The sequence below is a fragment of the Thunnus maccoyii genome, chromosome 16 (assembly GCF_910596095.1).
Source record: "Thunnus maccoyii chromosome 16, fThuMac1.1, whole genome shotgun sequence".
NCBI classification, from domain to species: domain Eukaryota; kingdom Metazoa; phylum Chordata; class Actinopteri; order Scombriformes; family Scombridae; genus Thunnus; species Thunnus maccoyii.
The window spans coordinates 11610268-11635653 of NC_056548.1; the positions used below are offsets into that span (position 1 = coordinate 11610268).

The 25386-nt window shown below is 41.0% G+C and overlaps 3 protein-coding genes and 1 non-coding gene across 12 annotated transcripts in view; 1 reads left to right on the forward strand and 3 right to left on the reverse strand.

Annotated features, from left to right (window-relative positions):
- Positions 1 to 10345, reverse strand: part of pcnt (pericentrin) — a 38317-nt gene extending 27972 nt beyond the window's left edge. For 3 of the 6 annotated variants that reach the window (XM_042436948.1, XM_042436949.1, XM_042436947.1), the window contains exons 1-12: positions 10134 to 10345; positions 9044 to 9073; positions 6605 to 6781; positions 5977 to 6120; positions 5023 to 5172; positions 3901 to 4835; positions 3454 to 3813; positions 2764 to 3181; positions 2063 to 2479; positions 1761 to 1979; positions 1136 to 1231; positions 857 to 1000 (exon numbers count right to left, since the gene is read on the reverse strand). In XM_042436948.1, coding sequence (XP_042292882.1) covers positions 857 to 1000; positions 1136 to 1231; positions 1761 to 1979; positions 2063 to 2479; positions 2764 to 3181; positions 3454 to 3813; positions 3901 to 4835; positions 5023 to 5172; positions 5977 to 6120; positions 6605 to 6781; positions 9044 to 9073; positions 10134 to 10181 — 3138 coding nt within the window. In that variant the 5' untranslated portion in view covers positions 10182 to 10345. The remainder of the gene's footprint in view (positions 1 to 856; positions 1001 to 1135; positions 1232 to 1760; positions 1980 to 2062; positions 2480 to 2763; positions 3182 to 3453; positions 3814 to 3900; positions 4836 to 5022; positions 5173 to 5976; positions 6121 to 6604; positions 6782 to 9043; positions 9074 to 10133) is intronic. The other 3 variants (XM_042436951.1, XM_042436950.1, XM_042436952.1) reach the window with 3 other exon arrangements.
- A 224-nt stretch (positions 10346 to 10569) lies between these two features.
- On the forward strand, positions 10570 to 14934 carry zgc:112416 (uncharacterized protein LOC550509 homolog). 3 transcript variants are annotated; one of them, XM_042388865.1, is made up of 10 exons: positions 10576 to 10679; positions 11269 to 11403; positions 11499 to 11555; positions 11730 to 11787; positions 12076 to 12149; positions 12380 to 12601; positions 13211 to 13325; positions 13419 to 13555; positions 13698 to 13930; positions 14027 to 14934. In XM_042388865.1, exons 2-10 carry the CDS (start codon positions 11389 to 11391, stop codon positions 14043 to 14045), a joined length of 930 nt encoding a protein of 309 aa, XP_042244799.1. In that variant the 5' UTR covers positions 10576 to 10679; positions 11269 to 11388; the 3' UTR covers positions 14046 to 14934. The 3 variants fall into 3 exon arrangements, with proteins under 3 accessions (XP_042244800.1, XP_042244799.1, XP_042244798.1); XM_042388864.1 differs by lacking the exon at positions 10576 to 10679 and adding an exon at positions 10785 to 11135; XM_042388866.1 differs by lacking the exon at positions 11269 to 11403 and having other exon boundaries at positions 10570 to 10679.
- On the reverse strand, positions 14672 to 14744 carry trnak-uuu. The gene has a single exon. It is a non-coding gene; the product is annotated as a tRNA-Lys (tRNA).
- An 86-nt stretch (positions 14935 to 15020) lies between the features above and the next one.
- Positions 15021 to 25130, reverse strand: atg9a (ATG9 autophagy related 9 homolog A (S. cerevisiae)). 2 transcript variants are annotated; one of them, XM_042388862.1, is made up of 21 exons: positions 24900 to 25130; positions 24555 to 24610; positions 23769 to 23930; positions 23446 to 23597; positions 23272 to 23315; positions 23114 to 23178; positions 22834 to 22983; positions 22061 to 22202; positions 21759 to 21899; positions 21508 to 21628; positions 21207 to 21382; positions 20974 to 21096; positions 20579 to 20766; positions 19521 to 19674; positions 18696 to 18875; positions 18315 to 18527; positions 17982 to 18214; positions 17608 to 17725; positions 17189 to 17459; positions 16735 to 16880; positions 15021 to 16647 (listed from the first exon to the last, which is right to left on the reverse strand). In XM_042388862.1, the coding sequence occupies exons 4-21, from the start codon at positions 23546 to 23548 to the stop codon at positions 16639 to 16641; spliced, it is 2577 nt and encodes an 858-aa protein (XP_042244796.1). In that variant the 5' UTR covers positions 23549 to 23597; positions 23769 to 23930; positions 24555 to 24610; positions 24900 to 25130; the 3' UTR covers positions 15021 to 16638. The 2 variants fall into 2 exon arrangements, with proteins under 2 accessions (XP_042244796.1, XP_042244795.1); XM_042388861.1 differs by lacking the exon at positions 23769 to 23930.
- Between the last annotated feature and the right edge of the window lie 256 nt (positions 25131 to 25386).

A 25386-nucleotide genomic window follows, 5' to 3' on the forward strand; every position in this document is an offset into this window, starting at 1 on the left:
TTGAGGAACTCAGTTCCTCTACTTGTGTTTCCACTGGGGGGACCAGTGTCTAAATGAGGTTCCAGGGAGATTGTTTTACCCCCTAAAAAAGTCCTTGCTCGGAGAGTAGTACTTTCCAAAAGTACAGGAACTTTTGGGGCAGGGTTTGCAGGGATTACTGTAGCTGATTGGTCAAACACACACAGAGTAGCTGCTTCAACTTGTGTACTGCTTCATTCATAAAACAAGAAAGTACTCTAGTAAAAATTTAGAACCGGTGTAGGACGGGGGGAAAACATTTCTCTTCGTTTGATAACGTTAAAAGGAAAGTTAGAGTTTGCTGTCAGCTTCCCGACTCATTTTAAAAAAAGACAAGAGAAAAAGAGAGATAGCACGGTGAACTGAGAGCACGAGCGAGCAAGAGAGAGAGAAAGACAGCACGGCTGTGGTCGAGTGAGGAGAGGGAGGAGTGGTAGTGAGAACAAAACAATGAATGAGAGGAATAAACCATTTTCTGATTGTATCATGGCGGTTACATTCTAAAGCACAAATAACCATCAAACACTCAACAGATGTTAGACTGTGGAGACAAATTCTGCAAATTTATCAGTGCGCTTCAATTAAGTTTGTTGTACTTGTTCAGCTGCACATTTCAGGGAGATGTATAGAGAACCTCTTTTGATCTAGAATAAGATTTAATTCCTAAATCGGGTTCAAAGTCATTGTAATTGCCATATTTCTGTGGACATGAAAAGGTTATCTAAGAGAAGAGTGCTGGAGGGAAAAAAAAAAAAAAACAGCTTAGAAAACAGATAAAGGGATATTTTACTCCATGGTGTGGTTGAGGATGTTACACTGTGTGTGAGTGTGTATATACCTGTACGTGCTGCAGTTCAGCCTGGTGGGCAGCTTCCATGCTCTCTCTAAACTCCAAGGAGAGCTCTGTCTTCAGTTGACTAAGCTCCTCATTGTGTTTGGCAACTAGCTCTGACACCATCCTCTCATGCTCACGTTCAGTCACCTGCAGAGGAGAGAATACAAAGAATGGCAGAAGCTGAAAAATAATATAAAACAATGGTAAAAAGTTAAAGAACTCCTATTAAAAGATGTCTGAGTACTTCCGAGCACTACGGTGAAATTTGGCCTTTTCTAATACCTGTTTGATTAAGCTGATCTGTCTCTTCTGTTCTTCCTCCTTAGTGGCCTGCCGCTCCAGCAGCTGTGTCTCCAGGTGGGTGTTCAACTCAGAAATCTAGGCATTCAAGCAGATAAGCATGTCAAGGAAATGACAAGACTAGAGAGCAAACAACATTTTGCATCACCGAGGCTGCACAATCCTTTCTTAAAATTTCAGTAATAAAAAAAACATGTGAAATATTTAATCTGAATCTTTATCAAATTACACAGTGAGAGACAACATGGTATACATGTGACTTTTTTTCATGTATGTGCAGTAGTTCATGACAGAGTAGTGAGATGTCCAAAAATGCCCCATCTTACAATGCTAAAAGATATCCTGTTAGCTAATAAACTCAAACAAACATCAAAGAAATACAGTAAATATGGATTTCAGCAACACACATTGTAACATATAACATATAAATAACTAATGACCTGTGAAACAATCTCTGGGTGGGAGAATGAGCAAATATGGGTCCTGGAAGTTTGATTAATACAAATATTTACATTTAACTTTTAACATTCCAATTTTTAAAAATAGACACCATTATAAATCTGTAAAATTGATGCTCTTTAAAGTTTGCTTAATTTATAAATCCCACCTCTTGTTGATGTTTATTCTTCAGGTCTTTTATCTCCTGTTGGTGAGATGTCCTGAGCTTCTCCGTAGCCTCGTCCAAAGCCACGACCTGCCTCTCCAGTAGAGCCTTCACCTCCTCCTCCCTCTCCCTCCTCTGCTCCTCCAGGATATGCCTCACATCAAGGAGCTCCTTCTCCTTCTCCTGCCTCTCTTCCTCCCATTTCTCCTTCTCCTCAGCCAACTGTGAAAATGATTTTGCACATCATGATGTTCCCCGGAGAGCGCTGATTCAAACTAATTCACACAAAGTGTTATATATCTCACCTCAACATCCTTGGCTTTTAGCAGGTTCTCAAACTGTTCAAGTTCCTCCTCTAGCACCTGCTCCATCTTTTTAATCTGTTCATCCATCTCCTCTTTCTTCCTCATGTGCTCCTCCCTCTCATGCACTGCCTGGGCCTGCACTTCCTCCAGGCTGGCAAGGTTTTGTCTCAGGCAGATGACTTGAGATTCCAGTTCACTCCTCTGTTTCTCAGCACTGTCCAGGCTGCTCTGGCTCTTCTCTAGCTCGTCCTGCAGTCTCTCAACCTCAGTTTGGATGGTAAGAAACTGTGCATGTGTAGTTTTGAGCTCCTTTAATGCTGTGTCAAGCTCCGCAGTCCTTTGATCTAGTAGATCTGATGCAGTTTTATGTCTTACTTTTGTCTCCTCTAGTTCTGACATGAGATCGTCACAACAGGCCTTGAAAGGGGAATAAACAGAAATTCTTTTAGCTTTTTGTGCATTTTATCATATTATTTTTTCCAACCATTCATTGCCCTGACCTTTCCTAAAGCATTTTAGTACAAACAGATTTCTGCTGCTGACTAATAATATTTCCACTCATCTAAATCACGCTGGGAAAAAACTGAGCAGAATGCATCATTGGGTCAGGGCATTGCAGTTATTCGAAATAACTGCAAATGTGTGCAGAAAATAGCATGTTTATTCTCTACATTCTTAGAAAGCTTATTCTACTGGTATACCTGTAATGTTCGCAGCTTGTTGTCATCTCTGAGTTCTGGGCTCTGTTTGGTCGATTCTGCAGTTTGCTTTACCCCCTGTTGAGATGCTACCGGCAGTTCCTCCTGTTTTTGATGAGACGGGAGTGCCAACTGCTTCTCCTGCTCCTCCTTTAGCTCCCCTACCAGTTTATCTTCCTCCACTGATGGAAAGGTAGCAGAGTCTAGCAGGGATGTTTCAGCAGAGATTTCAGCCTCCTTTCCCATCAACATTACTGCCTTCTCTTTTTCTCTCTCTTCCAGTAAGGCACTGAGTTTGTTCTTAAGGTTGTCTTGTTCATGGGCTTTCAAGTTCATCTCCTCCTCAACATGTCTCCTCTTCTCCTTTTCCTCCTCAAGTTCCCAGAGAGCCTGCCTGAGCTCCTCTGATACTTGGGCCCACCTGAACACACAAACGACAGTTTTTAAAAGAAGTTACCAAGTTGATTCAAAACGGAATGATGAAATGACCCTGGTACATTCACTTTTAACACTAAGTTTTCACACTTAAAGTTAACTTTAACTAAAAATCAGGAGGAGCTAGTCTGTTTAAGTTGGCACAAGCATAAGTAAACTGGGCACCAAGAAATAATACATTTGTAATATAATAAAAACAGAATTTGAATAAGTAATGCAAAGAAATGGATCTGCACATGCCCTAATTAATTTCATTACCTGCTCCTGGCTTCCTCCAGCTCTTCAGCACTCTTGATGACTTCCTCTCCTAAAAGATTCAAGTCCCTGTCCTTGAGAGCCAGCTCCTCACGGAGCTCCACACACTGCTGACTCAGCAGCTCTTTTTCCGGGTGTGTCTCCTCAAAATAACGCTCTGAAACATCACTCATCTCCAGCTTGCCAGAGGTGGAGTTGTTAAGCCACTGAGACAGAGACTGAGGATTGGAATCATCAGCCACTGGGATGCCAGGGGAGTGCTCTGGGATAGAGATGTTGTGGAGGTTGTCGACCTCTTCTTGGGGACAGTTTGAAATTGACAGCAGAGGCTGGTCACCCAACACTTCACTGTTCAACTCAAAACTGGGAAGAGGGACAAAGAGACAAATTAGTGGATCTATTTAGCCTAGAAAACAGGAACACACACATAACAATTAGCATTCCTCTAACCTGTAGTCTGCAGATATGTCCAGTTGACTGCAATGTTCAAAGCTTTCATTGACCACTGAAGACTGAGAGTGTGCAAGGGGAGCTGAAGACAAGTAGCGCTCCATCAGAAGGTCCCCAGGTGTCGATACATTCATACTGTCCCGATCAGATCCACTTTCCAGATAGACCTCATCTATACCAATCCTCTCATCATAACTAAAACCAGCTTTTGCTTGGTTCTGCCGATTCTTAGAAGCTTTAAGTCCGAGGACTTCCTCCTCTCTGAACTTGAGTTCTTTCTCCCTCTCCTCCAACAGCTGCCTGACTCTCTCCACCTCTTCTTTGTGCTCCTCCTTCAGCATCTTCATTTCCTCCTCCTGTCTCTCTCTTTCCTCCTCAAGGCTCTGTAGGCGAAGGGCAGAGCTGGCTGCCTCCTCACTAAATCTCCTTACTGCATCTTCTTCCTCCTGAAGCCTTTTCCTCAGCTCCACAACTTCCCTGTTGAGCTTCTCCTTCTCCTCTTTGTACTGCTGCATCTCAAGGCACTGAGTTTGGACTTGGCTCAACTGGGTCTGGAGGTCCTGTAGCTGTGCCTCCCTTGCTTTTTCCTCCTTTTCCCTGCCTCTCTTTTCCTCCTCCAGTAAAGAAAGCAAATGTTGGTGATTCTCTCTCTCCTCTGCTAGTTCGGCACATGCACGTTGGCTGTTCTCCCTTTCTTCTTCTAGCTTAGCCCTAAGTTTGTGCAGAACAGAGTCCGTTTCAGTGTCACTGTCAGCGCCGAAGCTTTCCACACTTGACTGGGAGCCAGGACCCGCACTTCCTGATTTCCCCAATGGTGCCTCCTTATGATTGAGGTCTGCATCTTGGGAGGCATGGACAAGCTGACGCTGCTGTCGATTAGCATGAAGGACTTCAGGCCCCGACTGATTTCTGATGCGCAGAAACTCTACACTCGTCTGTGTGAAAGACAATTTAAAGAAGATGCAAGTTCAGTTGCTGTGAATATGAAAAGTGAAGTTCATATCCCAAAATCCAGAAAACCAAAACTTGCAAAAGGCAAGCTGGTATTCTGTAAAAGTCCAATACTTTTTAGGCAACAATAATCTGGATTTACTGAGATGGATATAATTGAGTTGCACATACCAGCTGGAGCTGTCTCTGTAGCCCCTGAATCTGCCCAGCAAGTGACTGTGCCTCCAGTTGAACCTGGTCTCTACTGGCCAGGGCCTCCTGTAGGTTGGAGCTGAGCTTGGCAATTATCTCATTACGCTTCTCCACAGCCTGTTGTAACTGCTGCAAGTGTAAAAGAAAGGATCAATATACTATATTATAAGCACAGACATACACAAACACATACTTGAGAGTATAGCATGCGTTTCTGCCCTTAAGCAGTCTTAAGAGGAAATAATATTAAACAAATTCTCTCCTGTGCAGCCAACCAGAAAGCAGACTTGACCACTGACTACTTAGGTGCCAATTAGAATAGAAAATAGGACCAGAAAAAAGGTCAGAAAAGCATTTACCTACAGCATCAAAAACTGTATATTATTACAACATTTCCACAACTTGAAAACCCTCTTCAACCTCATTCCTCTACACATAGACATACATAGTACAGATGAGCTATGTTGCATTTTCAGATCAGCGCAGCCAAGCAGCCATGCAGAACAGGAGACAGTTACATTCCCCATGGGTTCGTAAAGACACTTCAATACTATAACTCTTATTGTCTTAGAGGGTAAACAAAGCATGAAGACAAATTAATCCATGTGACCAAACACATCTAAATACACTACAACATGGCATGTAAACAGAAACACATTTATAGAACTGTTTAAGGGCCTTTTTTTCCACTGTGAGAATTAAGAGCAGGATTAGAACATCTTTTGCTAGTCATACCTTAGCCTATTTGAGTCATTAACAGCAACACCAAAATAAAGCCAAAAGGAACCACTTAGAAGACATAAAATTACAGAATTATTCCACAAAAAAAAACAGAGTTTTGTTCAGATAATACAGCATGCACTATGGAAAATTATAAATCTTTAAAAGAGATTTGATATTCCCTGTCAATGATTAATTACCAACTGTGTATACCTTTAGCTGCTCTTTGTCGGTAAGTGCAACAAGCTCCTCATCTCTCAACTCTTCTGCAGGGGATAAGTTTTGCTCCGGGGTGGGGGGCTCATCCTGCTGTTGTTGGTTCTGCTGATCCTCTGAATTCTTGTGCTCTTGGGGTTCCTAAAGAAATAAATCGTTTTACAATTAAATCTGATTTTGCACAGGAAAATGTCACAAATCATGTGCCACAAATATGTACACCTAATGTTGTGGGTGAACTCTCCCTTTAAAAAAAAAAAAAAAAAGGCACTAAATAGTGCCACAGTTAATCCTGACCAGGTTGCTATGACAACATGTCCTACAGGCAACGTGATGGTTAGTGACCCATTTCTCTAATGTATGTTTACCGAGCAGGGGGCACGGACCATTTGTTAAGGCGTACAGTGAGCAAACAAAATTAGACATATACTGGAGGTCAGGTAGTGTGACCCATGAGTACTTGTGAGCCAAGTCATGCAGTAAAACAATTCTATTTGGTGAAAATGATCTGTTATTTCAGTTTAACAAATAATCTTATGGTCCACACAAATCAGATTTCTACAGCCTCTCCTGTAACTCCATTTTTGATGCCTGACTGATAATCTGTATGTGATGAGTGGTATACCTCATGGTTGGTCTTGCTGTTCAGCTCTGTGTCATTGGCTGTCGAAGGTGCTGGTTCTACGTGACGATCTTGCGTCGCGCAGTCATTCTTCGAGTGAGCCTGGCCCTTCCTCTTCTGCGTCTTTTTCGCCGTCCCCGCACCGTCGTTTTTCGCCCGCTTCTGTCGGAAGCTAGCAAGCTGCGCAGGAAGGACAGCGAGAGGTAGATGGACACATAAGTCAGGACCACTGAGCACCACCACACTATCAGCATGGTGGAGCTCGGGGGTCAAAGGTGAAAGAGGACTAGAGTTCAGATTTATCTCCTCAGTTGAAAAATAAAAAAGGTAATCAAAAAATAATTCTGAATCACTGGACAAAGAATAAATGCATGTATATATAAGTTCTTGATTGTCCCCACTGTAGAGAAGAAAAAAGATTTGGAAGTCCTTGTATTGATGAGTCAGAGTTATACAGCAAAAAAGACAGAGCCCAACGAAGCAAGAAGAAACCCAAACTCAAGCCCAGAATAGACTACACCATAACCTGACATGGTATGCAAGTTCAAATGAGGTGATGCTAAATATTATCAAATCTCCAGATAGCAACTTCAAGCCCGTGAGAAATACAGATTTTAGCGACACACATTGGACAACCTCTCAGCAGACCAGAAACAGAGCAAGGTTTAAAAAAAGGACACATCCATCTCTGCCACTTCACATTATTCAGCTTGTAGGAAAAGTCAAAATCAGAGAGGCAGACTGGCTTTTTGAAACATCACAAAGTCCTGACTAAAAACATAAATGAATAAAAAAAAAACCCATCAAGAATCTAAACCTGAGAAGTTCATTCACAGTGAAAAACATAATCCCCAATCAAGCCATGATATTTAGCTTGAATTCCATTGGGACTGAATAGGTACAAATCCACCTCAGGCGGGTTCTCTTTGCAACACACTCCTCCTTCTCTCGCTGTCTCTCTCTCTCTGCCTGTCTCTCTCTTCTTTTAAGCAGCTTAAATCAGATTACAGCAGTTTACATTGTAACAGGGACCCTCATGAAGGACTCCATCAATATCTGACAGTCAATCATCAACCTCCTCCGTTGCTGGTGGTCAGATTTGTTCATTCTTCCATATCAGGGCAGCAGCTCTACTGTCCAGATGTAGATCTTCCAGTCTGTAGATGCAGCACATTCTGCCCAGCCCATCATCCTAAAACTCCCCGCCAAAGCCAACGTACAGTGCAGAGGGATCCACAAACTCTGGATAAGGGATGCTATGTGTCTGGACTAAGGAAAGAGGGTGGAGACTGGGACATGCATTCACATAGAGAGGAGGAGACAGAGCTCCGTGTGTGGCAAGCAGCATCAGAGTGTGCATGCTCAATTCAATTTGAGATTACATGGCCTCAGGAGAGCTACTTGTTGCTTTGTGTGATGAGTCACATATATGTGGATGGCAATATTGAGCGTGCATGTGCACCAGTCTTAAACGGATGACATATTACCGGCCTCTTCATAAAGCCACATCATAGCTTTTGATTTGTACTCCCATTTAGCTCCATGCAATACATTCATCCAAACACCCTCTTTTTCTTTTGACTCCTAAAACCAGGTTTAAGATTTGTTTAAAATAACTGTTCCCTTTCCACCACACTTAAATTTCTTCTCACCTCACATCATTCATATGTTCACTTTCTCATTGTTATCTGAAATTCAACCCTTTGTGCATTCACCCTGTTCACTGCCTCGGCTTGCCACAACACAAGTCATGTCTTAGAAAGACACATCAGCCAGATGAGCAGTGTTTAGCCCAAGGCTGCTTCCACGTCTGACTAAACGGCAGGCTGCAGCTCATGCTGGCCAAATCAGATGCAACTGGACTGCTGAACACTGCTATTGTGTTATCAACAATGCCAACACCAGGATGCCTAATGGGATTCAATTTTGAGTGCATATTTGTTGGCGCATGATTTGTATATGTCCATGGCATGCTTTCAATGTGGCAGAGAATCAGAGATTTTTGATGCACCACACAGTAAAGGCAATTGACAGCACTGCATTACCATAGCAACACCATCCATGTGAGATGCAAGTGTGCAACTGTTACCAAATCTCATGGGCTCACTGCACCACCTGATGGCCTGCAATCAGCATGACAGCCTGTGCAAGGTGTGCAGAGTACAGTAGACGTTCGCCTTATAAATGCGAAGCAGATTTTCCTTTGTCGGTTTACAGTCTTGATTATCTGTGCTGTGAGTCATTTTTTAAAAAGATCAGTGGGCTTAAATCTCAAAAATTGACAGAAATCACATCATAGTGCAGAAAAGCAGAATAAAGCCCTGATTGCCTACCCAAGAGAAACAACAAGAAGGCTGAAATCACAAAGGAATAATGTTCAAAAACCCACACTCCCATGACAAAAGACAAAGATCTCTGCCAGTCACCACTTTCTATACTTACCGACTGGCTCTGTGGCATATTGGAGGATTTCTGTCATGAGGAATATCAGTAGTTCAGTTGAGTTATTTTCTAAGTATCATGCATCAGACTGATATGTACAACCAGTGCCGTCTGAATGAGTTACATTGTTTGAATGTGGCGGAGATCATCTACTATGTGTAACGAATGCAATTAAATCAGCTACTTTGAACAAGTGACCTAGTTTGAACCTAATTTTTTAGACAGTATGGTCTGGTTGTCAAGACAGGGTAGGTCATTCTTGATTATTGGCCCATTAATAATATGGCCTCCCATTGAAGCAGAAAACAGCTGCTTGCTCCTTTAATTTCGGCAGTGACAACAGCAGCCATATTCACAGACTGGGAAAAAAATGCCACAAGGGATACTCTCTCAAGACAAGTCATCAGCGTAGAAACATGTTAATATTACTTGGTTGGACAGTTGTTGGGAACTGAAAGATACTGGGATTCTGAATAGGCCATTTAATTGTTTTTAAGGCTGTAAAATTGTACCATAATTACCATAAGCCCTTTTATTAGACCCGTTAAGTGTTTTTCCTATGTCGGTGAAGGTTGTAATGGCAATTACACACACAAACAAAAAAAATCCCCAAATGCAAATGGACCCCAACATGTGACAAAGCGTTTAATTTCCGACGAAAACATCGACACTGCTCAAAGACAACACTTCAGGAATACGTAAACATTCAAAGACAACACTTCAGAAATAAGTACGTTGGACGTTAAAAGCTTATTTCCCTCGTATTTGTGAATAAGTACACCTTTCTGTTTCTACTGAACTCCAAGTGTGTGCGAAGAAAGTCAATTCATTAGCCGATTAACCGAACATAACTCCATCACTGTTATTGTTGTCGTTATCTCAGCTAATAATCAACGCGCGGCTTATGCGCGGTAACGTTAAATGAGTTAAATTAGGAGTCTATAATTTGACGACAAATGGAAACTAGGCAACGACAAACAAAACGTTGAATAATATTGAGGGAGTGTAGTTCGCAGTTGACAAAGCTATGACAAGAATTAGCCAACTGCTAGCATTCAATATTAGCGTGCGTTTAATGTTAGCAACAAACCTTCGCTCTCCCAGCCTCTAGTTTTCTCTGCCGTTCATCTTCATCCATCTCTCGGTTAAAATAAAACCATTAAAATTTAGGACCAACGTCCTAAATCGGTTGAAAAGCTCAACAAAACCTTCACTTTTAGCATAAGTTAGCTAAAACAAAATCTTTGAGCTTCCTTTGGACACAACTGTCAACAGATAATATTCAATATGGCCGCCAAGTCATTTCAACTCCGCCCTTATCGAGTTTCCCTGAATGAACAGACCAATCAAATCATTGCTTTCCACAGCTTCAGCCAATGAGATTTGCGTCGATATTCCCGCATAATAATAAGCCACCTCCTAATTTGTACAACACCTAAACTAGAATCTTGGTGACCAATAAGATGATTGTATGAAGTTGCCACATTTGGATTGACGGCTCTTGCAGCCAATCAGAGCCTGCTAATACAAAATAGATATGCGCTCACTTGTGTTTTGAAAGTGCCAGTGCGGAATCCTGCCGGGGGTTACTGGGGCAACAGAACAACCTTATGACGACTGAGGCGCGGTTACCATGGTAGTTACAGTAAAATATGTCTTTCAAAACTGGGTCAAAAGGTTAGAGTTATTTAAATCATGACAACAATAGTAATATTTTTTGTTATTTGTGGGTTATCATTAAATAAAAACACCAATTTATTTTTTCTATCTAGATTAAGTTAGACAAGAAATATATCCAAGGGGCATAGTTATTTTTATTGCATTGTGGGTGACAATTATTGACTGTCATCACCTGGTTAATCACCTAATTTGGACTAAACAGAGCCCCACAAAAGTTTAGAGCAAGATCATCTTTTAATTTTGATAAGTGAATTGTAGTTTGGGCCTTGAAGGACAGGTTCACAATTTTTCAAGTGTGTCTTAAAACAACAGTCAGGTGCCCATATGAACACTTAAAGAGGTTTTCCTCACTGTAATCATTCCTCCTGTTCATACTGGCTATTAAAAGATTCCCTTCAAGTGCTCTTTCATCGTAAGTGATTGGGGCCAAAATCCACAGGGTGTCCACACAGTCATTTTTATGCAAAAATTTTTATGCATTAGTCATATCAAGAGGATATCTGCCACATTTACAGTATTTATAGCATCAAATTCCCTCTCTATAGAAACCAAGTAGGAAGGTCATGGTGACGCACCAGTGGTAAACAGGTGCGTCCCATGACAACCAATGTGTGGCTTAGTTTGACTCAAACACAAAGGTGGACATCAAATCTGTGTGACTCCAAATGCCACAATTTCAGGTAAATTAAATAATCTGTTTGTGTGTTTGCGTGAAACCTGTTCACTCCAGAGAATGCCACAATTAAACTGTTTCTTCATTCTGCTCACCTTGTAGCATGGCAGTCCTGTGGTTGATCAGATGACAAGATTTAAACTCAAACTGCTGGAGAAGGTATGTGATAAGTAGACAGAGTTAATAAGAAATTGTTGCAACTGCATTCACAATTATATTTTTTCTTCTCACGTATTCACATGTGGAATAGTTCAGCTTGGTTTCTGTTTCTACTTTTTTCTTGAGAACAGAAGGTCAAAATCTTTAAGAAATATTCTTTACTGACATTCATAGAGACTGGAAAACGGGAAGCACAATATGGACCAAAGAGCAGAGTCTGCCCAGTCTGCAAGTAAGATAAAGATTTTACTGTATGAGTACATTTGCATTTTACATTATAGACATTTATTTGACACCAAGATTGAAGTTGGCATGTGGAGAGTATAATAAGATAATGTACTGTTAGTTATAAAATTAACAAGTAGTTATGAAGCTGAGCACCAACATTAGATGATTAAAAAAATTAATCATTTCTTAGGAGCTGATTGAAGAGTTTGAAGCTGTTAGTAAAGTAGGCAGACATGAATGAGGATAAACACTTACAGAGTTAGTTAGTGAGAGCATGATTTTGTCTATTCAGGGAGTTACGATGGACAGATAGATGCATTGCACCGTGCACTGAGGCGAAAACAGCACCTACTGCAGAGACTGAGGGTTAGTACAAAATCTTTATATCTTTACATTATGAGAATAAACATTTTCACTCATTAACACATGAATATAGTTGCCTACTTCAAGAAATTGAGGTGAAGACGACAAACTGAATGCATGCAAAAGGCAGAAGAAATTTACAAGAACTTAGTCCAATGTCTTGAGTTTTTACTCTTTGACCTGTCATGACAAGTGTATAATGTGTTGTATGTTGTTTGGGATCTTTTGTGTAGGAGCAGCATATGTTAGAGGACCTCAACAGACCTCACACCTGGGGAGGGTTGCGAAACCAGTACCGGTCACATTTTGCCATTGCCCCTCAGCTGCCCGTATCGCTCCCACATATGGAACCCATTCGCATCCACCAGCCAGCGCCTGCTCTGCTCACCCCGCCCCCCCCACCACCACCACCACCACCTGCCCCGCCTCAGCCCCCACACATCATCCAGCAGACTGTGAGACACTCGGCATTAATCTCAAAAACACCCCCAATCCCTCAGATCCGTCTCGCTGTATCCATGTGGTCTATTTAATTAATTTAATCTTCTTTTCCGCTTCCTTATCCTCTGTTTTTGGCCCATTCATCTACTTTTATGCACTAAATTGACACTTTTATCCAGGCTGACTTGCAACAAGTACAAGAAGGGTGATATCCCTGTAAGGAAAATTATGTCATCCTTCCTCCTGACCTTACTATTACACCATACTCATTTTCATATGTTTCATTTGATTTTTATTTAGCTCTATATCTGTGTATTTAGAGTTCAATAATATAAATGTACATTTTCAGGAAACACAACAAAACAGAAAACACAAAATTTCGCAGCATGAACATGAAAAGTTGTTTTGTGAGATGTTTTTGTGTTTTGTGAAATGTCATTGTATTTTGCACCCTAGGGACATTGTATAGGCTAAATATTATCACATATAAAATATAAAAAGTGCCATTGCAAGATTAAGATTTTACACAATGGCCTTTGCAAAATTTGTTGGAGAGAAAAATGGAGAGCCTTATATTTAATATATTTGTGCAAATTAGATATTCTTTTTCTCTCTCTCTGAAGCTACCCCAGCAGCCTGCCACCATCATACAACAGCTGCCACAACAGCAGCCTCTGATTACCCAGATTCCCCTGCTTCAGCCAAACCCTGCATCTCGCTCAGGCAGCATCAAAGAGGGTACGTAACACTACATATACCGTATGTATGTATCTTATTTAAGGTTGTCTGTATTCATATGTCAGTATGTGTTTGTGTACTCGTGTCTTTTAGACATGGTGGAGTTGATGCTGATGCAAAATGCGCAGATGCACCAAATCATAATGCACAATATGATGCTGAAAGCCATGCCTCCTATGGCCCTGTCGCCACCCAATCACAGTGCCACTCAGACTGCATGTCTTGGACAGGTACACACACACACACACACACACACACACACACACACACACACACACACACACACACACACACACACACACACACACACCTGCACGTTTACAAAATTGTCATGTCTGTCTTTTCACAAATCCCCAAATTTGTATTTTCCAGGATGGTTACCAGGGAGCCCCTATTTTTGTAAGGCCAGATGTCAAACCAAGGGGATGTGCTGTCCATCATCATCATCATCACTATGGTCCTACACCTGCAGCACCACAGCTGCCCCCCATCAGCTACCCTATATGGCTGCCAGTGGTGTCACCTGTCCCTTCAGGACAAGCACAGGGACATGTACCACCAGTGCAGCAGGGAACTGAACCATTTTCACTCCCACCACTCAATGTGTAAGGTTTATGACAGCACATGTGTACTTTATATTTACACACTCACACAATTATTTTGGGAATTTTCAGCTTTCACATTTGTTTGTGTCTTTACAGGAGTCGGATTTCTCTCTGAGAGCCCCCTGCTGTCTCTGAATTGAAACTGCATGCGAGACATTGAGATAGATGTAATTCCCCGGTTGTACAACTGGTCAAGAATAACTCAAACTAAAAAGAAACAAAAACTCGCAGGAGAACAAAACGCACATGCATTCAATGGAAACGTTGTTGTTTTCCCTTATTTATTTCCAAAATATGTCATGTATGAATGGGAGACAAATAAAAACAGGTCAACTTCGAAGTCCTAGAAAACAAAACTTCATTTGAGGGAATCATAGCTGTTACGAGCCATCCCACAGTTTCTTTTGCAATATCTGGAAGATAGACATTTACTCGCAAATTAAATTATATTTTGGGGGCTTTTATGATTTATTTTCCATGACAGGATGATCTCCATCCATTACAAACACATTAAAATGTGTCGCAATTTAGTTAATGAACATTAGATTAACGTTTACACTCGTCTGATTAGGTTAACGATTAAATATACAAAGTGACGAAAACGTGACGTTAGTTGGGCACATAGCTACGACTTTTCGTTTTAGCGTAATTTTTGTCGGTAAAAACACCATATTTCTCCAGTAATGACGTTTAAATGAACGACGATCGTTCCCAAAGAGCGAATATAAACAAAAAGACTACCGCCCGAACAGGGACTTGAACCCTGGACCCTCAGATTAAAAGTCTGATGCTCTACCGACTGAGCTATCCGGGCTCTGACAAATACTTTTATTTGAGTATATAAGAATAGTCCAACGTTACCAAGGAAGCCATAATCTTAACATTTATTGTCCATGTTACCTTGATGTTAACGTTAGTTAACGTGTTATGTATTTAGCGAACTAGCTAAGCTAAGCTAGCCGCATAGCTATCAGGCTAACGCTAACGACAGGCTGATCACAAATGTGAAATATAACATTAGCAGTTAGTTGGGAGTTCAGGCCAAAGCAACTGTAAGATGTAATAAGCACATTAATGTATTCACTACTCGTATCATTGCCCAGAGTTTAATGAATGCATTTAAATCTGTACAAAATGGTACTTTACAGGATCTATAAAACAGAAATAACAGGAATCACTTCTACGTTAACGTTACCGCACTGAATCACTGCGTCCTCGATATCAGTCCAGCATTGTGACACAAAGTGCTCCGTTTATCCCCCATCAAAAAGCACAACAGGAAACACAGCATTGACTCACAATGTCAACAAGTGTCAATAATCTTGGCACATCCCTTTGATAAATAAAATATATATATATATATATATATGAGAACATACACATATAAACAATCCCAGTTAGGTGACACCTTCTGCATTAACATGTTATTAAAGTGCATATTTGCTCTTTTAAAGAATTGTGGATTAATTACAGGAGAACAAAAGGCGGTCATGCTGTGATTAAACAAGACGTAGAGGAGGATGGTTCATGGTGCAGCTTTCTTGCTGTGGGAACTCTTCAGAAGAATGAGTGGATGATGATCATGCACTTTGTGCTGGAGGGGGGGCTTTTTGTATGGCACAAAAGTCAAGATTACATGCTGAAAACAGTCTTGTTTTACCCTTTACCAAGTCTGTAGAAGAATAATGAATGGTAAACAATAAAAACCTGGGTTAAATCGGATTACAATGTGCTTGCATTCCTCATCTCTGGTTACACATCCGAAAATGCTGGCCTTACAACTTTGCACACTTGATAATTGAGTCATGTTTACGGATGCTGAGAAATAACCTGATATTGTTTATTTACACAGTGCATGTGTGCAGAATACCTGGCTGCTCTACAGCAAACAGAGCCAGAACTGAACTTTGAAATGCAAAAGAAATCCAAACAGAGTAAAATAATTAATAAGAACGTTTCAAATGAATTTTACACTATTTGAGGCTTTTGTGTGTTTTGCGACGAGGCAATCTGCAAGCTGAAAGACAGAGCACAAGGTAGGATACACAGTGTCCTACTATTGATATGAGAACTTACAGTATACACACAATGACAGTCAGTGTGCTACCAGCATCTTTCTAAACACATCTCGGTGAATGCTGTTATTATTAAAGAGGTACCATACATTCTTCAAATTTCACGCCACTTGGTCTATAAAAAAGGGAAACAATAGAGACAGCACAATTCATATTATTGTGATCACAGTTGGGGCAAACTGATTTGTCTTTTTTAACAAGTGACACCTCAGTTAAGTGCCATCAATGCCTCCAATAGTGATCACAATTTCTTTTCTGTGTAGCATCACATGCACGTTCATTATGTTATCCTTTTGACATTATAAAAGAGTAGTGTAATCTGATGTTATCAATGGCTATTAGAAATAACTTGACCTTGCAGGTCCTCTTCAGAAATTTACCCTGTCTGCCTGTTAAGGCATATAGTAAGTCATACAGTCTCCCACTGTATCTTTAAATGGACAATCTAAACTTCCAGATGATTTCAGTAGTTGAGTGTTTTGAGGGGATGATGGTACACCGCTCTCACACGTGCCAATCTTCATCTGTGACAGATCAGACGGTCGATCCTGGAGGAAGGTTTGGTAAAGGATGATCATGGGTGTTTGGTTAGCTAAGGAGGGAGAGATGCTGATACTTCTCCACATGGCTTAGTTATGTAACCTAAAAAGGGAGAAAGATAACAAAAATATCACTTATAATGCACACAGGCCAAATAAAAAAACCACTCCACTCTTAAACAGCATTTACCTTGTGTATATGAGGAGGCATCTCATCCTCTGAGCTCTCTTCTGGTAGTGGCTCATGGTGTCGTGGTGCTGCTTGACCCTCTTCTGCCCACCCTCCCATTGGCACACGAGCCGACCTCACCGCCTTTCCCCCAGCACCTAAAGAGTCTGGGGAGGCAGAGTCAAGGCAGAGGGCATTATTAGGAAAAATCAACAGTTAATATGACTTGTAGAGTTCAAGAAATCCGGACATTGTCCTCAATTGATTCAGACAATTTAAAATGCTGAAACTGCAGGAGTGGAAGCACCCATGTGACAATAACAAAAAGTAAAGATTAAGTGATAATACTATCAAAAAGAACAGTAGGTGAAAATCAATCCATGTTGTTTAAAGCCTGAACTGCCAATCAAATATTGTTCAATTCAAAACATGCCAGTGGTGTGAAACATGGAGAGTAAATCAAAAAGATAGATACCTGTGATAGTTCCACTATGGCGGCGCTGGCTGCCGCTCTGTAATGGAGCCCCCTCCTGGCGCAGGGCAGAACCGTTGTTGGCTGAAGCTGAAGTGGGAATGGCACTGGGACTGGGTACTGCTGTGGGGAAGGTGTGTGAGCGAGGGAAGTGTCTGGAGTGAGCGCTGGGTTCGCTCCTCACCTCATCCGGGACACTGTCGCTGCTTTCGTCACTCTCCTGCCTGTGCCACGTGTGACGAGAGACCTCGCTACGTGACTGCTGTTTATGGAGCTAAAAGGGAAAAAAAAAGAGATAGGAGGAGGAGCCGTAAATGATGTCGTGTGCCTCAGATGTGAGAACACGCTGAACTTCAGTCAGTTTATGACTCCAACAGATCCTCTCTATTCTCCTCCTCTAATGTGTGCATATGTACACTTACCTCATGCATGTAAAGTGCATGGATGCTCATCTCAGTGGAGGCATACTCTGATAGGATCAAACTGGAAAGTTGTCCCTCCCATGCACTGCTTCCTGAACTGACAGTTCGAGCATCAGTCCTATCAGAGGAGAGCAAAAATGTGGAAAAAATGAGGACATGAAGATGAGGATGATAGAGGAAAACAGAATATTGCATTTAGATAAGAAATTAAGATGGGTAATGATTGACAAAGCTCTTGTGAGTGTGGTAGATTTGTACTTTGAGCTGTGAGTTATAATCTATTTTTAGTTTCAATCCAGCGGCAAGGTAAATATTACAAGTTGGACAGAAAGATCCAGCCTAAAAGGCATAATTATGAAGGAGCATTTTCCTACCCAGAGCCTGCCATGGCCTTGCTCATGGTTGAAGTGTGGCCAGCAGCCCTGTGAGCTCCACTCAAGCTGCCTCTCAGGTGAAGACTGCTGCTGATTGGAGAAAGGGAGCGCAAGGCAGATGCCCCATCGCTTATGCCAGCTGCTGCATGATTGGTCAAAGAACTGTCCCGACCAAAATGAACAGAGCCCAGGGTAGATGGACCTGCCAAGAGGTTTGCAACGAGACTCCTTGGCTATAAGAGAGAGAGAAAGGGTAAGAGACAAGGAAGTAGATCCACTTCTGAAGATGTTAGGAATTTTAACTCAAACATGAATGTTTATTTATCGCCGTACTTCAGACTCTGACAGTGAGAGTGGATGCGTGTCTGAAGGGGCTCCGGTGGCCTCTCTGTGAACTCTTTCTTTCAGCTGGCTGATGAAGTGCGTGGTCTCTTGAGGAGGCTGCCACTGAGGGTTGGTGATAGCAAAATGCATCAGAGACAACTCCGTCTTCCCGTCCTCTGCTTGTTGGTAGATAGATGCCTCTGTCTTCCCTTCTGACATCCACTGTAGTGGGAGGAGAGAGAGGCAACTTACAGATACACTCTCTCATTCACTCATATTGCACTTTTGAATGACTTAATCTGATACATGTAGACATGGATACAGCGCACAGTCTATAGACACTTCAAACAGGTGTCTACAGGTGTTTATGTCTATGTGGCAGTTTCTCACCGCAGGGTGTCCATGCTGCCTGATGTCCATTTGGGCAAAGGAGCAAGTGTCTCCCACCCCGACGACCTCTACAGTGAAGTTCCTGAAGAAATCAATGATCTCCAGAGACTTCCTCCTCAGGCAGAAGATGAGGATGATGGGAGTCACCACTGGACTCAGCAGCTCCTCTAGAATAAAGACCTGGAAGCAAACAGATACGAAAGTTTAACCCTGTATACTCGTATAACAAATGGTTTAGAAAGTACACCTAATTAATTTTGAACTCCTGCTTAAAAAGATGTGTTATTTAAAACTACAAACTCATATAATTGAGATGTTGAGTTGCCATTGGCTGGGAAAATCTAGAACCAAGGAGTGAATCTCTTCCCTTATATAGTGCAACAAGGTGCAGCTCAGTGTGGCGCTGAAACCCCTATTGGTTCAAGTGGATCTGCTTAATATTGAATCGCAGAAGTCTGCAGTTTCACTAGTCTGCTAGGAGTTATGAATGCAAATAACGGTGTGACTGTAAAGCTTGGCATTTCTCTAAAAAAAACAGATGTTCAGAGAGTATTTGGCAGTATAACTGTAGGCCCCTTTTCACAGCAGACATTTTGACTTGTCATAGCAAGAACAGCACAGGTGCAAGTAATAATATTAATGATGGCTTGATTGCATTTAAGGACCGTTTCATGATCCTGAAGGTTCAGCTGTAATACAACCATCAATAATTATATTAATCATACTTATGGTTTTCCTACTGTGACATGTCAGAATGAACTTTTAACAGGTTAATTCCAATGTTATCATCTTGACATTTATTCCCAGTACAGAATTTGTACGCACTGCTTTGTACTGGAAGAGCTGGGAGAACTGGTCACGGGTCTCATATCTATGTGCATTGCCCTGCCAGTGGTCAGGCATGTAGTGGATATGAGCCAGGATAACTCGCAACAGCTGCTCAGGACAAAACACCATGTGCTTATCAGGAATAAATGACCTGCAGAGAGAGAAAAATAAGTGATTGAAACATAACGTAGTCTTACAACTTCAGAGCTTTAGTGACAGGATATCGGATAATAACAGACTCTAACTTTGATTTGATTTTTGATAACCATAAATACAGAGTTTGACACTGAAAACATTTTTAGTAGGTAACATTTTTTTTTAATTCTTTGCAAAGATCTCACAAAACAATTTAAATTCAGTCCAGAATCTACCTATGAAATTTCTTATGGATTCTTAATTGCCTTTGATCTTTATAGGTACAAGATAGACTTACACAGATAGAAGATTTTTCTATCGTAAAAATTCATGAGAATGTTCAGTGTTAATATTTAACATTTTTGATTTAAACTCATTATAGACTTCAAGGAGTGAGAAGCTACTTATGGAAGGAAACCCTCTTATAATCATCAGTTATACAGCAGAATAAGCTGCCGAAGAGCATTAAAGGGATTACAACTCTGGGTAGATTTAAAAAGGGCAATAAAAAAAAATGGCTTGTGGGTAACGGGACCCTTATATTCTAGGTTAATATTTCTGTCTTGTATTAATGTTGTATATTTTTATCTGATGTTTGTGATTTAATATCTGTTCAATAATGATGAAGGTGATAAATTTTAAGAGATGAATGAGAAATTAGTGATGTATTTTATCCATCTTCATTGTTCATACAGTTGCAACTACTGCCTTTTCCTCCCTCCCCTGCATTCCCAGCATGCTGGACCATCATTGAAATAAGCCTCCGGGCTTTGCTGTGTTACCCTGACTAATCATTAAATGATTTGTCTATATGTTTATAAAATGCTTTTGTTAAATACAATCATTAAATCAATCACGCAGATGTGTATTCAGAGAGATGAGAATAGCAGATAGATTATCTGTGTGACACTGATCCCTACCTGCATACTGTGATACACACTCCGAGCAGTGTGATTGACGAGAGAACATGTTCAACTGCGAGCACGTCCTCATCATAGATGGTCAGGGCGATGAGGACTGCCAGAAGAGACCCAGCAAAAAACGCTACATTTTTGGCCACCACAGTCAGCAGTGGTGAAAGGAAACAGTTCATATACTTGGATGCAGCCTGAAGGAAACAGGAACAAATGAGGAGGAAGAGGGAGAGAAAAATGAGGAAATAGATTAATGATTAACTCCGCAGGCAACTGAAGGGAGGCACGAGTATAAGCTTAAAGAGCATAATATAATGATATTCTGCATGTTCTTTCTATTTAATTAAAGAAAAACACTGGGTTCAAAGAGAGAAGAAAGCAAAATAAGCTAATACACTGACCTTGTAGCCTTTGCTAAGGCGTGACATGAGTTCATGGTCCAACTCATTAAAGTGACGCAGGTAACATCGACCATACAGAGACCAGCATCTCGCTCCCAGAGAACCAGGCTCTCGCTTAATCACCTAGACACACACACACACACACACACACACACACACAATAAACTACTGTCTTGGCCACTGAATGAAAAATGAAACTATTTAGAGTCTGTTGGTGCATGTGAACCACTTACCTCAGTATAACTGAAGAAGGCGTAGAGAATCTGCCACACCAGAATGACCGGACACAGCAGCAGATTGGCAATGCCAATCCACAGTATACGTGATGCTAGCCTGTCTGCCAGCTCAAGCCTGTTGCCTCCTCTTTTATACTCTTGTTTCAGGCTCCACTCATTCTCAAACAGAGAGCCTACAGATGCACAAGGAAGAAACAAGAGGGGGAAGCATACAGACAGATGAGTTCACCGGCACACCAAACGAATGCAAAACATACAAAAGGTATAAATGGATTACAGCGAACACACAAACACACACCTGGCCCCCAGAAGAAGATGAGTTCAAAGTTGTACTTGAGACCCCGGGTGTAAAACACAGAGTCCCCAAGTAAAGGAAGTCGAAATCGCACAGGAAGGAGAGATTTATTCACCATGGCAACCTACAGAAGAACAGGATGGAAGCTTTTGTTTGAGGTCACACTGTTTCCTTATGTTCACAGGTAACTATGTCAGACATGAATAGTGCCGCACCAAACAGTGTTATTAAAATTTCATCATAAATACACATACCATGTAGTTTTTAAAGCGGAGGATGCGGTGGTAGATGTCAAGCTCTGTCAGTTCTTTTTTATGGATACAGATCTGATGCTCCTTCTGGATCTCCACTATCCTAGCCTGAACCTCCTGCCATGTTGCATAGGGGAGCTCTGACTGAAAAAGAAAAGCACAGTAAAGGTTAGAGGGTTAAATTAGATTATACTATGTGATTATAATACATCTTACTAGGTATTTTTAAAGCCAACAAAGTAAATCTTCATGTGGCCAACACCCTACTACAAAATAACATCCTGACATTACTTTGCCTGGCTCACCATGGTCATCTTGAGGGCGTTAATATAGAAGGATCGGATCTCCCAGTAGCAGCAGACATTATAGATGAATTTGATCAGGCGATGTAGCCAAAATACGCCAGAGATTATCAGCACAAAGATCACAAATGAATTGCCTTGGATACTGTGGAAAAAAGATATTTACTTTTATAATTAAAAGATTTATGCACAAGACAGCTTTAAAAGTCTTCAGACATAAGTCATTGCTTTGACAAATTTAATATTTCTTTATAGCACAATAAAACACATGGTAGCTAACATGGGTAAATAAGTTAACACACCTTTTCTATTAAGAATGTGTAAAATGTGCCAATGCACTGTAACCCACAAGGATTTCTCAAAAATGATTTCACTGTTATTGCTAAGAAAGCACAAACATGCTTGATATTTGGGGTAAAACTTTCATCTTTTTCTCATACACATACTTCAAACATTACACTTCTGAATCATGTGCTTTCATAAAAAACAGGTATGACTCAGAGATTAACAAGTAAAAAACAAATTGGGATTTAGAATAATTTCCCACTGTGCAACTTGAAATAACGATTTACATCCCACACTTATTTAGTTTGGATGTGTTAGTGTTTCTTTACAGATGTGTCATTTGGATGATGGTATCCCACAACCCCTGTAACTTTCTAATAATCATCAGATCTATACTCAGCTACACCTCACTTAGAAAGCAAATACCACTTGTAGATTCTCTGCAGAAAGGTATCACAAAGTACATTTGCTAAATACAGTGTCATACTCACCGTGCACTGCAGACATTCACTGGGAGGATGGCATCAGGCAAGGTGACTTTAGACGAATCAGTGTGATTTACAAACTTGTTTGCAAAGAGGATGTCATAATCCACACAGTTGGCAAGGAACACTGTGAAGCCAACCACAAACAGCAATTGACTGCAAAGAGAGAAGAAGAAGGTGGCAGGGGAGAAAGGAAAAGACAGTAAGAAACCATACTTATAGGGCACATCACATACCAAATTCCCTGAAAAACATTTTTACAGTTTATGATGAACAGGATACATACACCAGCTCAAAGATCTCTCCCAGCAGCATACAGGTGAATCCATTCTTCTGATGCAGATTATAGACGTAAGAGATGTTAAGGAATATTGTAAATCCATCTGAAGTGAGAAATCTTATTTGTGCAAAGATAGAGACAATTCAGAACATGTGAAAGGATATTCTTTGGAAAAACAGGTCCAGGTTTTCTATGTGGTGCCACTGAGCTGCAAAAGATTCATTGCAAATTAGTAGTGCTGATGTTGTTAAGCATTATTGTCAGTGTAAAAGAGAAGGAAGTGTTTCTGTGTGTGAGAAGGCCATGATTTGCTTGCGATTTGTGTGTGCGTGTCATACATTTGACTCCTTCTGGCACATGCATCAGCAGGTTCTCCTCTCCAGGGGGAGAGTCGCTGTAGGACGCCTCCAGGCGCTGGTACTCTGTGTCAAAGTGCGCCATAGTGACAGCAGCTTCAGTCTCACCAAGTAGATAAGCCCACTGCTACAGACTGGAGAGATGGGAGGGATGAGGGGATAACAAGAGGGTTAAAGATATGAAGATGAGTGGTAAAACATGACAGGAATAGAAGAAAAACAGTGATATAATAAGAAAGTCACAAAACAGAAAAGCACATGTTTGTAGTTGTTGATCCCTGCAGGAATATTCTATTCTGCCTGACCCTCTTGAAGTGAGGTGAGAGGTCAGGATCAATGACACAGCAGAAACCCTGGAGCTGGAGTCTTGCTGACAAAGGCAGTTCAAAACTAGATGTCCGGGTTAAAGGGCAGTCCTTCTTATTCAATATGGAAACAGGCACGTACTGTAGTGTCCTCACACAGGGCTGAATTTTAAACAAAAGCAGACATAAAAAAATGCACTTTATGTAACTTGTAACCGACGGCCTGGGAAAACATACAGCGATGTATGAAACGAAACTTGTGGTAAAGCCACTTTAAATTGCAACTGCCTCGGTTAGAATAAGACTGAAACTAACTATTGTATGTAACACTAAAACCAACCAAATGGTTCAGAGACAAATATTTCTGTCTAAAAGGTCTGTCTATGTAGTTATGGTTGTTAATACCACCAGGAGATCCCAAAGAGACTCTTTGAATTCATAATGTTTTCACTCAAGGCTATAATTACATAGTATGGAGTACAAACTACCTAGCAGGAGTGAAGTGCAACAGAAATTATGAAAGAAGAGGCAAAACATTCTTCAGGGACTCATCTTAATTACGTTTAACTGCTGCCCTGTCCTGCATTAACAACATTTTGTGGTGTAATAACTGTAATAAAAAACCAGGGACCATTTTGTAAGAGGGAAGGTACATTATTGAAAATGTAATGGTGAAATTGAACTAATGCTTTAATTATTGGTGACATCTTTTTACCACACATAAGCGTATTATGCCAGAACAAAGCTATGGTATAAATATCAGCTACAGAAATATGCCTTGCTTACCTCCATTCCAGTAAAGTACGTCCTATCCAGATCTGGTGTTTACTCAACATTCCCAGCTGAAAAAAGAGGAAGAATCCGTCTTATTTAAGACCACAACAAACAGCAGGAAAGGGCTTTGTGCCGTATTATTCTCGAGACAACATACAATACAGTTCGGGGGGGCTTAACCCACACACAAAATACCATATATAGCCGTCTTTTAATGAGTGGCTGTTTAAAAATCATAAGTAGCAGTGACACATCAACGAAGCCAACACAGATTCAAGTGTTGTTGTTGTCGTGGTTTGACAGCGCAGGCCTGCCCCAATATGTTACCTCTCAAATCCCGCCGCATGGAGCCCTTACCGTTAGGTTTTCACCTCCGTTGAGACAGGTATAAACAGTGAATCCACGGGGATTTTTTTTATCCGTTCACCGTCTTGTTTTCGTTTTCCTTTCGTCCCCTTATCGAAGTCAGATATAAGCCAGTTTCATTTTCGATACAGCTAGCAGTGTGTGTGGCGTCTATCACGGCGAACGGACGGGAGCGTTATCCAATCAGAGAAGGAATTCTGTAATGTTTAAAGAAGCGGCCAATCAGGTTCGTCCGGAGGCGGGCTCTGAGAGTGTGTTGTGTAGATTTTGGGACGTCCTGTGGCACGCCCTGCATGAGCCTCCATGATGGGCTCCTTTCAAAACATCACTCTGGTTTGTTTAATTAAATGTGTGTTTACTACCACCGCCTGGTCGGTTTAAGTAGCACAACAATACTCTCAGAGGTGCTTTCAGACTACACATAATGATTGGAATATGAATAAGAAATTATATAAATAAATAGTCATAAAAATTACAA

Bases quoted from the DNA above. Each gene is read 5' to 3' on its own strand.
- zgc:112416 (XM_042388865.1), top strand. The intron at 11,556-11,729 runs GTATGTGATAAG...TGACATTCATAG, and splicing joins AACTCAAACTGCTGGAGAAG to AGACTGGAAAACGGGAAGCA. The intron at 12,602-13,210 runs GTGAGACACTCG...CTCTCTCTGAAG, and splicing joins CACACATCATCCAGCAGACT to CTACCCCAGCAGCCTGCCAC.
- atg9a (XM_042388861.1), bottom strand. From the start codon at position 23,548: ATGGCGCACTTTGACACAGAGTACCAGCGCCTGGAGGCGTCCTACAGC. The intron at 20,767-20,973 runs GTCAGTGTATTA...TGTTTCCTTCAG, and splicing joins GCCTTAGCAAAGGCTACAAG to GCTGCATCCAAGTATATGAA. The intron at 19,675-20,578 runs GTAGGGATCAGT...CTCTCTCTGCAG, and splicing joins GTGTGTATCACAGTATGCAG to GTCATTTATTCCTGATAAGC.